This window comes from Thalassophryne amazonica, chromosome 16 (assembly GCF_902500255.1).
Source record: "Thalassophryne amazonica chromosome 16, fThaAma1.1, whole genome shotgun sequence".
Taxonomy (NCBI): domain Eukaryota; kingdom Metazoa; phylum Chordata; class Actinopteri; order Batrachoidiformes; family Batrachoididae; genus Thalassophryne; species Thalassophryne amazonica.
The window spans coordinates 31096376-31109448 of record NC_047118.1 but is presented as its reverse complement, the minus strand read 5'-3'; the positions used below and the strand labels follow the sequence as shown (position 1 = coordinate 31109448).

The window sequence follows — 13073 nt, the reverse complement described above, 5'->3', positions numbered from 1 at the left end:
CTGACGCACTTGCTTTACCTTAACAGTGCTAATATAGTGGAGTCCATTCGCGTTCCTCATAAATACTTAGAAAATGTTTGGAAAAAAGTACTTTTTAAAGAATACCATTCACATGAACACAGTGAAGACTGAAAATAATTTGAAGTCAGGGGTGACTGCGGCTAAACAGATACCTTATAAAGTGCGTTTGTCCCATTTATATAAGCATTATGGTAAAGCATGGCATCTTCGTTTTCACTCGTGAATTACAGTTAGCTAGAATGTTCTAGCAGCAGCGCGTTCGTGTTTCTCTGTGTATAAGGGGCGTTAAAAGAAGACGTGCGTGGGTTTAATCAACATAGGTTCGTAGATCTTTTGGAAAGGTAAGATGGGATTACAACACTTTGCCGTGAAGGCTGACTCAGCTAGCTGAGGAAAATGGTCATCGCTAAATGGTTAATGATAGAATCCTTTGATTGTTCGGTGAATTTGTGAATTGAGACATTCATAATTTCTGTACATAGGATTGATGTTATCAGTCTCTTTTTAGCATTGTTCGTCATGGCAGAAAACAGACAGAACAGAAGATACCCTCCGAACCTACAGGGGGTGCTACACCTGGCAGTAGAAGCTGGTTCTGCCCCAGAGGGTCCTGCTCCTGTTGACCCCATGTCAGAGGAGGTGTGTTTCTGCAGCAATTTGGATACCAGATAATCCCATGCACTCTGTAGGTCCAGATGTCATCTTCATTAATTCCAGTCAGCAGTCATGGAGGTGCTGGTGCCTGTCTTAACAATCATAGGCTGTGAGGGGTACACCCTGGACAGTCAGAAAGTAAACAAAAGGCTCAGAATGCCCGGGATTACTTGTTGTGTCCCTGAATGCTTCAATAACAATCTCAGGGATAAACATGTGAACTTCTATGTTTTTCCTAAGAATGCAGCACTTAGAAACAAGTGGATTCACAATGTTGGAAGGACTGGAAATAAGTGAGAGTTTTGTAAGTTCAAGCCGATGTCAACCCATCGAGTCTACAGCAGCCAGAAAACTGTTTACAACTTGTGGCAAATTCACAGCCACCCAGAGCAGTTTTCTCCTGCCATGCTTTAGTGCAGAAACAACACTCTCTCTCTCTTTCTTTTCCCAGAGGTGATGATCAAACTTGCTGCTGCAGCTTTATACTTTACTATGGCCTGAAACACATAGCAAGCATCACACTTGAGTTAAGCTGAATTGCATGTTGCTTTTCATTGAGGCATTCATGTTTTCAGAATAACCACCATGGAGGACGTGTCCCAGACACGGTCCAGACATGTTGCATCGCATATACTGCCCTCCAATGGAGAATAGACCCAGCGCCTCTCTGTTTATTTATTTATTTTGTTCATGCATGCTGTGTATGGCATGCAGCTAAAATAGGCTGAAGAGTGATTTGTATATAGTCGTCATACAGCAACATTAAATAATTAACACATTTTACTGGGCTCTCCATAACAGATAAAAGGTGAGAATCATGGAAAATCAAAATACAGTTTTTAAAAATCATTTCAGTGATTGAAAAAAAGTCACGTGACTGCTGTCTGGTTACAAAAAGTCACTTTCTGGTCTTTCCAACTACACCCACACTGAGCTCATTGACTTACAAGATCTGGATTATAAAAATAATCTAAAAGGACAAAGGTGATCTTAGTTTACATGTACTTATATACCTATTTCTGTTTTTCAAGTTTATTAAATTAATTGGGAAAAAAAAAACTGGTTTACAGGCAGTACAACCTGAAATCTTCTCCCCTCTTTATTTGTCCCAGAGGAAAGCTTGGCTGGCAGAAGCTCTTTCAGAGGTTTGTAAAGGGCAGATGGATGAGGTGGAGCAGGTGAAGCAGTGTTTGGCTGTCCTACGCAAAGAGAGTATGGAGGAACAGGAGAGTGAAGGCGAGGAGGACAGGGATGAAGAGGATGAAGATCAGCAAGAGTCGGCCTTTGAGATTCTGTCGGAGTTGTGTGAAAACTTAGATAATGCTCGAGGTTTGTATTTGGGACATGATGCTTATTTGTAAGCCTTTCTCGTTTGAGTTTTAAAGTCAGTAATATACTGAGTTACTATGGTAAATGTCACATGGTATAGGCTGTAGGTTTGATGTTCTGAAAGTATTCTGTTGATGTCTCTTGTTTGAGGTGTTGTAATCTTTCATTTTTTGCTGTGTTTTGCAGATTTGATGGTTCTTGGTGGACTGGAATTGTGTGTTTCCCAGTATCTCTGTCACGTACAGAGTGGGCTGAGGTGGCGTGCTGCCGATCTTATCGCCTGCTGTGCCCAGAATATGCCACAGGTGCAGGTGCACTTGCTAAGCCTCGGAGCACTGCCTAAACTACTGCAGTTAACAGACTCAGATCCCCACCCCACTGTCAGAGTAAAAGCCCTTTACGCTGTCTCGTGTGAGTATGTACTGCTAAAATCCTTGAACCGGGAACTGTCAGCTTGACCATAAACTCAGTAGCAGCATAACTGGATGCTTTGGCTCATTTGGGCTGATCTGTAGTAACATTGATCAAAGATACAGTGACAGTAAAATGCCATACAATTTGTGCCATCTTGGATTTGTTAAAAATGGTGACTTATATTTGGAATTTTTCCCCAATATCTTGACTTCTAGATGACATGGGATCTTCCAGTGGCTAAATACATGTTCAGGGCCACGGAATTCAGTGGCGTTAATTATAAAAATATTTATATGGGCAAAGTTAAATTTATGGGTCGCCATGTTGGATTTGTATATATGATTTTGCCCACATGTACATTTTTGTGATTGGTACCAGTGTATTCCTTGGCCCTGAAAATGTGTATCTGGCTACTGGACAAAAGCCAAGCTATTGGAAAAAAACTCCCATTTTAAGCTGCCATTTTTCACGAATTCAAGATGGCTGCCATGGTGACTTGTGAGAAAATGGAATAATCAATTTTGTGGTTGGCTAATGCATACACTTTTCAAAAATAGTATTTTTACTAATCCACAAAGTTCTAAGGAAAGTTAGTACCTGAACACAGGGAACCTCATAAAGAGTGCATTTTTTTTTCCTGTGAGAACAGAGTTGTAACTGGATCCTGATGTGATTGTAGGTCTGGTTCGTGAGCAGGAGGCGGGCCTCCAAGCTTTCCTTTCACATGATGGCTTTTCCGTGTTGATGAAGGGTATGCAGTCAGACAACGAGAAGCTCAGAATGAAGTCTGCTTTTCTTTTGCTGAACCTGCTGACGGCACATCCTGAGCAAAAGGGTATGAATAACAAACAGTTACAATCACAGTCTTTTTTTTGTTTTTATTTTATGTCTCACTGGGCTTTAGGAATTACTATATATTATGTTAGACACATAGTATGAATAATCAAATGTGGAAGTAGGAGAAGTACTAGTAACGAGGGGATCAACTCCAGATGCCCTTTGGACAAGGTCAAAGTGTCATTAGAAAAGACAATCAGTCCACATTCTGATGAGGACAACTCTTAGTGACCTGGACAGATCTAGTTCTTAAGAGACAGCACAGTGGATAGTGGACAGTTATATGAGAGAAAAGAGAGGTAGTGCATATGTTGTTTGCTCTTTGAGTATAATATTAATATTTTGGGGTACCACTTACTCAAAAAACAAATGAACAAACAAAAAGCTAAAATTCATCAGTTAATATTCCTGATTTTTTTTTATTTTTTTATTGGCAGTATACTTTGGTACATGGATAAAATAACTTGGTGTCCAATATGGATACAAGTCTGAATGAAAATAAGATGCCAGCTTTAAAGGGTTAGTTACCCCAAGTACAAATCATTCCTCATAGTCTGCAGGTCACAGAGCTTTCTCTTGTCATGCCCCTGTTCTGTGGAATGATCTCCCTGCGTTAATAAAACAGTCAGATTCTGTGCAGACTTTCAAGTCCAGGCTTAAGACGCACCTATTTTCTCTTTTGTAATGCTAGCATACTGGTATACTACGGTTTTTACTCTTTTAATTCATTTTATTAGGAAATAAATTCTGTTTTGTTTTGTTTTTTTTTTGTTTTTTTTTTAGTGAAGCTTAGGGCTAGTGGCTGGCGATCACCTTAGTATTTCCTGTTTTTCTTGTTGTTTAATGCTGTTAAATTATACTGTATTTCTTGTCTTTCTGATGTCTGATTCTGTTTTTTTTCTCTCTGTTTAAGTTGCAGCTCCATCCAGAGATGGGTGTGGTATTTGTGCTGGAGACCCTCCTGTCCTGTGCACCAACAGCATTTCCTGTATATTCGTTTTGTGAATTGTTCTGTAATTTATGTCTGTAGCATGGCCCAAGCAGAGGGTCACCCCTTTGAGTCTGGTCTACTTGAGGTTTCTTCCTCAGAGGGTGTTTTTCCCTTACCACTGCTGCTCTGGGGGTTAGTAAGGTTAGACTTTACTTGTGTGAAGCGCCTTGAGGCAACTCTTGTGATTTGGCGCTATATAAATGAAAATAAATTGAAATTTCTCACACACACTTTACACCTATGTAGTCTGTCTAGCTATACTCCATCACTCTCTCTATTTTTTTTAATTACATTTTTAGAATTTAAAGGAGTTATATTTATCTGGAATGAAAAATTTCACCAGGCTTAAATGTTTACTTACAACATTTGTAACAGTCATAGAATTGTAGGACTTTCAAATTTTTAACATGAACATTCAATAATGTTTAAATGTAAAATGTAGATTTCAAAACTCTTTTGCACAATCTGACCCCTTTAATTATTTTTTAGAATTAGTATGGCTATAACTCTGTCATATTCCCAATTTGTCCCCTTCCTTTCCTGCAGAAACTGTTGTCTCCATGGGTATGGTCCAGCAGCTGGTATCGGTCCTTCGAACACCTCACTCATCTTTCCACGAACATGTGCTTGGCTGCCTCTGCCTGTATGTAACTGTCTCTGACTTTAACACAGACAAGTTGTTGTTTTTGCTTTTGTTAATCCATCCTTGTTGCCACTGTGTGTCTAGTTTGGTTGAAGACTGTCCAAATGGCCTGAGAGACTGCCGGAATGCCTCTCTGGGTCTGGAGGAACTACTCAAACAGAGAGCCAGAGAACTCGGTGGAAAGGAAGAATGTCAGGTAATTATGCAACTTTCTTTTTGTAGGACCCACAGTGTTAGTGAAAATGGGTTCTGGTTTGGTGAGCACACATTAAGCACTGTGACTGTACTTTAGTGGTGGTGGTGGTGTTGTGGTAGAGTGTGTCTTTTGAGACAAAAGAAGTTTGTTGGGATAAACACCTGTTTGGATGTGCAAACTTTATTCCCTATGCTTGTAACAGCATAGGTGTTGCACAGCAAAAATGTAGGTGGATGGTTTAGTCTGTTCCCATCAGCTTCTATAAGCCAAAACCCCAAAAGAACAAATTATATCATCATATAACTCAAAGTTAAATGGCAGATAGTGAGAATGAAGTCATAAGATGGCAGTTAAGTTTGATGCAGCACATCAATCAAGAACAGAGTGCTGGTTTGTCTTTCTTATAAAAAGTACTTCTGTTGAACACTAGCACCTGCTGGATGGTTTAGGAATGTGCAACAATATAACATCAGGAATTTCATGTTTAGATGTGTTCAGAATAATAGTAGTGCTATGTGACTAAAAAGATTAATCCAGGTTTTGAGTATATTTCTTATTGTTACATGGGAAACAAGGTACCAGTAGATTCAGTAGGGCAGTGATTTTCAACCTTTTTTGAGCCGCGGCACCCTTTTTATATTTACAAAATCCTGCGGCATACCACTGTCATGTGTCACGTGTCATGCACCACTAACTTGACTGTCTACACGGTGCGTTAGCATGTTAGCAACACGTGCGGTACAGATATGACGTAACATAGTATACTATAGTCATGGAGCTGTATATAAGAACTAGAGAGCGCAGTCCCAATGCTGCACACTAAACGAAAAGGTCCCTTCATGGACAGCGACATGACGTCTCCTAACCGGGCAAAATATTGACGAAATACCCGGATGTTAATGCATTTTCAATGGAAATTCGCGACTGAACACACTCAGAAAAATGCTCGCAAAATACGTGTTAAAAAAAATGCCATTTTGACCTGGATATTGAGCCAGTAAAATTTAATTACATTAAATTATGTCAGGAAAGTAATAAACTTACTCTGACACACACACATTCTCAAATATTAGTGTTGAAAGTTACACGGATCTGTGCTGTTAAGCTACGTTGCTCGGCTGAGCTGCTGCTGCTGCTGTGTTCAACGCAGCGCGGCTCCTAAAACCATTACAATACTTTTATATATATATTATATTTTTACACAATTATCCTTTATTGACCGAGTTTCATTCATGAAGTCAGTGGTGTGTGTGTGCACATCTCTGTGTCTGTGGCAGCACAGCGTGGGTCATTAATCTCATTATTTTAAGGTGCAAAAAAAAAAAAAAACTCCCCAGTCTTGTCCAACAATTTTTAGTCACTAACGACAAGAATTTTAACTAGACATTGGTCTAGCAGTGGAAAATATCAACTAGACATAAGTGAAAATAATGATCCGTGTCATCGGGCGACACAGGTACGGCAGGAGACATACAGCTGTTTATCATCCAAATATCACGGACAAAGTGACAACAATAACCAAAACCACTTACTTATGGAAGGAAATATTGTCTCCCTTGTTCTTCCGTTTGTGACTTTGCCAACATGCACAGCTTTCCGGCATATTCCACCTGTTTCTTGACGAGACTAAGTGAACTTCTATGCACACAAATCACTAAATTGCCCGGAATTAAAATGGCGATCACGCCTCCTTGTCGGCACACGGCTCAGCGCTACTGCACGCTCTGCTGCCATCTACTGGAATAAAAGAGCATTACACCATCTGCCACACTATTACAGCACATACACCCGATAATGGTGATATTTGATAATTGCCCACGGCACCCCTGACAATCGATCACGGCACCGTAGGGTGCCGCGGCACCCCGGTTGAGAATCACTGCAGTAGGGTCTCACAAATCCAACAAGACCAAGCATTCATGATATGCACACTCTTAAGGTTATGAAATTGGGCTATTAGTAAAAAAAAAAGTAGAAAAGGGGGTGTTCACAATAATAGTAGTGTGGCATTCAGTCAGTGAGTTTGTCAATTTTGTGGAACAAACAGGTGTGAATCAGGTGTCCCCTATTTAAGGATGAAGCCAGCACCTGTGCTGAACAAGTTGATTGGCGAGGGGAAAACTTAATACGCAGGTGCAAAAAATTATAGGCTGTTCATCTACAATGATCTCCAATGCTTTAAAATGGACAAAAAAAAAAAACAGACGCATGGAAGAAAATGGAAAACAACCATCAAAATGGATAGAAGAATAACCAGAATGGCAAAGGCTCACCCATTGATCAGCTCCAGGATGATCAAAGACAGTCTGGAGTTACCTGGGCATGTTTCTCCTACTATGGTGTTGGGCCTATATATCGCATACCAGGTATCATGCATCAGTTTGGATATGTCAAAATACTTGAAGAGGTCATGTTGCCTTATGCGGAAGAGGACATGCCCTTGAAATGGGTGTTTCAACAAGACAATGACCCCAAGCACACTAGTAAACGAGCAAAATCTTGGTTCCAAACCAACAAAATTAATGCCTCGCAGATGTGAAGAAATCATGAAAAAATGTGGTTATACAACTAAACACTAGTTTAGTGATTCACAGGATTGCTAAAAAAGCAGTTTGAACATAATAGTTTTGAGTTTGTAGCATCAACAGCAGATGCTACTATTATTGTGAACACCCCCTTTTCTACTTTTTTTTTTACTAATAGCCCAATTTCATAGCCTTAAGAGTGTGCATATCATGAATGCTTGGTCTTGTTGGATTTGTGAGAATCTACTGGTACCTTGTTTCCCATGTAACAATAAGAAATATACTCAAAACCTGGATTAATCTTTTTAGTCACATAGCACTACTATTATTCTGAACACTACTGTATATTTTGTTTGTATTAAATCATCCGACCCAAAATACTGTTTATGCCGGAACGTAGGCAGATTACGCAGACTGAGCCTCGACTTAACTTTTGATCACATTTTGCAATATCTTTGAGAATGAGGTTCCAAAAGTACTGTGGACATAAAGAATTTGAAATTGTAAATTAGTGCTGCAAAATGTAAATGGCATTTTAAAAAGTGTAATTTCGTATCAGCCCTAATGTAAGACAAAAATGGATTAAAAGACCAATTTAAACCCCATTTTTAGGTAATTTCATGTCTAGTAGAAATCTATATTTTAATAAGAGTTGAATACAGAGGTTTAGCGTTATTGCCATCATAGGAAGATGATAATGATGTGTGACAATTAAATGTCTCAAATAGACATGTAGCAAACTAAATACATGGCAGAAGCCTTTTCCTGAAGTCACATTTGTCTTTCCAACAGGAAGAACTGGACTTCTGTGAGCGTTTAAGAGTTTTGTGTTTTAGCGGGCAGCAAGTGGACAACGCTGGAATGGATCGCTGACCTACAGACTGCTGCACGTTTCGGTCATTTATGTTCAACAACCACAGATGGTTCTCGTTGGTCTTTATTTTTCATGTTGCTCAAAAATAGAATTTTATTTTGTAAATAACTATGTTGTTCAAAATACATCTTGAGGCACTTCTTATGCTAGTAAAGAGTTTTCACTTTGTCAAAGATTTAATTTCACACAGAACAGTTACAGTTCATCAAGCGGCTCTGACCTGAACAATGAGGGAAGCTGTATTTGTTAATAAGAAAACTGTAAAAATGTCAGATTATTAGTTTTCTCAAATAAAATAAATAGGTGATAGTGTATGTGTTTTAAATGCCTTTTTTCTTGCTCTTTTTAAATCAAATACAGTGCTTAAGTGCCCTTTACATATTTCTGTGGTAAACATCTGGTGCTACAACTTTATAAATAGCGTTTCTGCTTGAATTTTCTGAAAAAAATTGTCTGTTGTACCTCAAGTCGCAGATTTGAAGATTTGTATAAACCATAGTCTTAAAGGTAGAGAAATAACACACTGTTTAAAACTAGGTAAACTGTTTTGTTTTACAAATATTCTTCTACTGGTTACTCCTGTTAAGGGTCCCAACAGGAGATAAACAGTAAACTTCTCATTGTCCTCATAAAAGTCTAACACAAACTGTTTGTTGGCCTCTCCTGTGGAACCAGCTCCCAATTCAGATCAGGGAGACAGATACCCTCTCTACTTTTAAGATTAGGCTTAAAACTTTCCTCTTCGCTAAGGCTTATAGTTAGGGCTGGATCGGGTGACCCTGGACCATCCCTTGGTTATGTTGCTTTAGACGTAGACTGTGGGGGGGTTCCCATGATGCACTGTTTCTTTCTCTTTTTGCTCTGTATGCACCACTCTGCATTTAATCATTAGTGATCGATCTCTGCCCCCCTTCTCGGCATGTCTTTTTCCTGGTTCTTTCCCTCAGCCCCAACCAGTCTCAGCAGAAGACTGCCCCTCCCTGAGCCTGGTTCTGCTGGAGGTTTCTTCCTGTTAAAAGGGAGTTTTTCCTTCCCACTGTGGCCAAGTGCTTGCTCATAGGGGGTCGTTTTGACCGTTGGGGTTTTTCATAATTATTGTATGGCCTTGCCTTACAATATGGAGCGCCTTGGGGCAACTGTTTGTTGTGATTTGGCGCTATATAAGAAAAAAGTTGATTGATTGATTGATAACCTTTAAACTTTGATGATGAAAAATCAAACTGAAGGTCATGTCTGCAAGCAAAATATTAGAAATTACATGCTACAAAAGCCTGTTCAGACAAATTAAATACTTTCTCATTCCATTCTCTTTAATACCATATATATATATATATATATATATATATACGAGGGCTGTCAATAAAGTATAGGTCCTTTCAGCATTTTATCTAGATATTTCACTGTTAAAGGAGATTTTTTTTAATGAAAGACGAGCGGACGGGTCCGCGCGTCGGGACGCAGCCGGCGCGGTGCAGCGGCACAGGAAAAACACCTCCGTGTTGATAACCATTTGTAAAATCCAGGCGGCTTTTGATGGCTTTCAGTGGAGTGAGTATATGAGAAATTGTTTAACAGCAGGACATGTTCCAACTTGTCCTTAAGGCTTCCAACAGAGGTGTTTTTCCTGTGGCGGAGTGTCACGGCGGCTGCGAGCCAACGCTGCAATCCGTCCGCACGTCTTTCATTAAAAAAAATCTCCTTTAACAGTGGAATATCCGGATAAAATGCTGAAACCGACTTCTTCTGAAACTTCTCTGTTCTCTCAGGACGTCCTGGATCAATAGAGCCTGAAATGTGGAGGTTTTCAGCTTGAAACAGGCTGACGACGGCGCCTGAGAGCGCTGCGCGACGTCTCGCTCCGTGGGAAGTCCTTAAAGCGACAGTATCACCTCAAAATCTCTCATCAGCTGTTAAAATTTTCACTGAAAACCAGCTTAATTTTTCGAACCGTGTCCACTTCGATGTGTCTCACAGGTTTAGAAAAAATTTTGATCAAACAAAGCGCCAGTCTCTCAGCAACTTCTCAGACAAAGGAATTCCGACGAGGGGCTGGACGACTCCTCCCACAAGGAGTGATCACAGGTGAATGACGTCACTGACAGGCGTGGAAAAACTCACGCATGCGCACGAGGGTTCAAGCATGTCTGATGTAAAAACATGAATGAAATCCATATAGTTTTTGAAAAAAAAAAGGACCTATACTTTATTGACAGATCTCGTATATATATAATTTTTGTATTAAACAACTGGAGTAGAAGAAAAACTCAAAATTAGATGGTTTGTGATTTTTCAGTCATCAGTTTACAGCTGAAATAATAAGAGGATTACTTTAATTAACTGGTTTAAATTATATGATTAGGAAGTAAACCGTTTGTGGCCCAGACGCGCCAATAGAATCCAACAGGTGTAATTCAAACAAGGATTATTTTAAAAGTGTTTTGATTTTTTTAATTACATTGCTTTATAATGAAAAATGGAAAAAAAATCCATTATGTATCTTGACTGACAATAGTTAGTATTTGTGTCACATCATTCCCCAGTAAACAAGTTTTCTTTTTATTTCCAACTTTCTGTCTCGGCTTGCTTCACTCTTCACATCAGTCCACACAAGTTCCCTGATAGTTTTCAGAAATCTAGCTTTGAGCTTACTGAACAAGAATATTAATTTCACCACTGGTAAAAGTTGCACATTAGCTGCGGTTACATGGACCAAAACAACCAGATTGAACAATCAGATCAAAATCACGCCATGTAAACAGCTCCATCTAATTAGAATAGCCCAATCCGATCGAAATTACGATCGGGTTAGAGGAGGTGGTGTAACCGTTTTTAACCCGATTGCGTTCCATGTAAACGGCACGTCGGATTGTCCGCCTACTGCGCATGTCAACGAGCAGAAGCGGCGCAGCTCCAACCATCTTATTATGATTATTATGAATGAATGGAGTAATAATCGGAGGACGACCCTCTCCAAGGAGCACACTGGAGTAGAAATCGGTTTTCCACCGGAGGAAAGTTCACCCGAGACACCGGAAAGTCTGGAGGTAAGTCCTGATAAAATCACGCTAACTCAACATTCCTTTTTTTTTTTTTTTTTTTTTTACGAGGCGTACTTTGAGCCAAATGTGTGGATTTAGTTCAAGTTAATGTTGAGGATTCATGTTAAGTTATCCCATAAGTTTATTCTCTGAGTAAAGTGCATGAACACAGTCTGATCATAGAGTTAACCGACACTCTATCCTCGTTCACTTTAGTACATCGCGTTAATTTCTGCTCTCATATATGCAGATGATGATGCTGATGATGTAAAGAGCACGTCGGAGGAGATTGATGACAGCAGCTTAACACAACCTGAAGACCACTGAGGAGGCTCCAGACAAAAAAGTGAGTTTTTTTTAAAGAGTAATATGCTGCAAAATAAAACTACAGTGAGTTATTGAAATTTCCTGTAGAGCTTGTTGAAAAAAATAACGTTCAAAATCATTGCATATTTATTTATTTATTTGGAGTGCTTTATTTTTTTTTTAGAAATGGTGATATTACAGAGTTCCAGCAGAATATGACAGTTAATATCCTTTAGACAGTTGAGACACAAACATATTTTCATTTCAATTTTGTTTTCCTGTTTTGAGCTTTGTGAAGTCAAAAGCCGTGTGGACGAGTTACAACATATTTGAATATAGAAGCAGGATGATTCTTTGGTATAATACATGACTCAGAGATCCACAAAGAGAAAAACAAACTTTTTTTTTTCTTTGCTAACTGAAATTATACATTCTTTCTAGGTCGAAAGCCATCATCTGTGGATGCCAAGCTTCTGGGTGATTGGTCAGACCAGCAGAGATCTTTCCTGGACAACATGCAACAGCAGCATGAGCGGAATCTGGAAAGAGAAGAGATGCTTCTTTCCAGGTTTATGGAAGAACGTACCCGCTCAACTGAAAGCATTATAGGGCAACGGTTTGATGGTGTTTGGGCTCTCCTTTCTCAGTCCTACTCATCAGCTCCACATTTACATGAACAAAGTTAGTCTTGGACCTCGCTGAGACAAGCATGTAACAGCCTGAAAACTACCACTCGTTCCGAGTGTTACTTCAAATACAGCTGAATTTTCTAAACTGCAGCAGCTATAGAATTTCCAAGGTACTCAATATGCTCAGAATGACCAGTACATGTTTAGAAGGGACACAGAAGAGTGTAAAATTTCAAATTTTTATATTTTAAGGAAAAAAAAAATTAGATCAAACAACCTACAGTCTGGAATCACCACATATTTAGTATCTTAAACTTTCTGTTGTGGATGTTTCCTGATAATCTTTAAAATATTTAAGAGCTCTAGATACTGCTGTTTGCTAAAGATACAAGGTTTGTTTTGTATTTTCCACTTTAAATGCATATTCTTTTGATAACAGTAGGACTGAAAATAAAAATGTAATATTTGGAAAATGTTCCTTTTTCTTTCGATGTGTGGTAATATGTTGACCCACTTATTTTAACCATTTTCTCTTAAAATGTAAAAATAGAAATGACACTTTTTTTTTGACCCTCCCAAAGATGTACTGGTCATTTTCAACATGTTCAACACCTTG

General features: G+C 39.1%; 1 protein-coding gene across 3 annotated transcripts; it reads left to right on the top strand.

The window, feature by feature from the left end:
- Positions 1–90: 90 nt before the first annotated feature.
- On the top strand, positions 91–8798 carry hspbp1 (HSPA (heat shock 70kDa) binding protein, cytoplasmic cochaperone 1). 3 transcript variants are annotated; one of them, XM_034190123.1, is made up of 8 exons: positions 91–362; positions 530–660; positions 1788–2004; positions 2191–2415; positions 3098–3253; positions 4793–4889; positions 4974–5085; positions 8403–8798. In XM_034190123.1, exons 2-8 carry the CDS (start codon positions 541–543, stop codon positions 8481–8483), a joined length of 1008 nt encoding a protein of 335 aa, XP_034046014.1. In that variant the 5' UTR covers positions 91–362; positions 530–540; the 3' UTR covers positions 8484–8798. The 3 variants fall into 3 exon arrangements, with proteins under 3 accessions (XP_034046014.1, XP_034046013.1, XP_034046011.1); XM_034190122.1 differs by lacking the exon at positions 8403–8798 and having other exon boundaries at positions 91–341; positions 4974–5207; XM_034190120.1 differs by lacking the exon at positions 8403–8798 and having other exon boundaries at positions 4974–5207.
- Positions 8799–13073: the final 4275 nt, after the last annotated feature.

Excerpts from the sequence above, each read along its gene's own strand:
- hspbp1 (XM_034190122.1), top strand. The coding sequence starts at position 541 with ATGGCAGAAAACAGACAGAACAGAAGATACCCTCCGAACCTACAGGGG. Across the intron at positions 661-1,787 it reads TTGACCCCATGTCAGAGGAG|AGGAAAGCTTGGCTGGCAGA; the intron begins GTGTGTTTCTGC and ends TATTTGTCCCAG. Across the intron at positions 4,890-4,973 it reads GTGCTTGGCTGCCTCTGCCT|TTTGGTTGAAGACTGTCCAA; the intron begins GTATGTAACTGT and ends CTGTGTGTCTAG.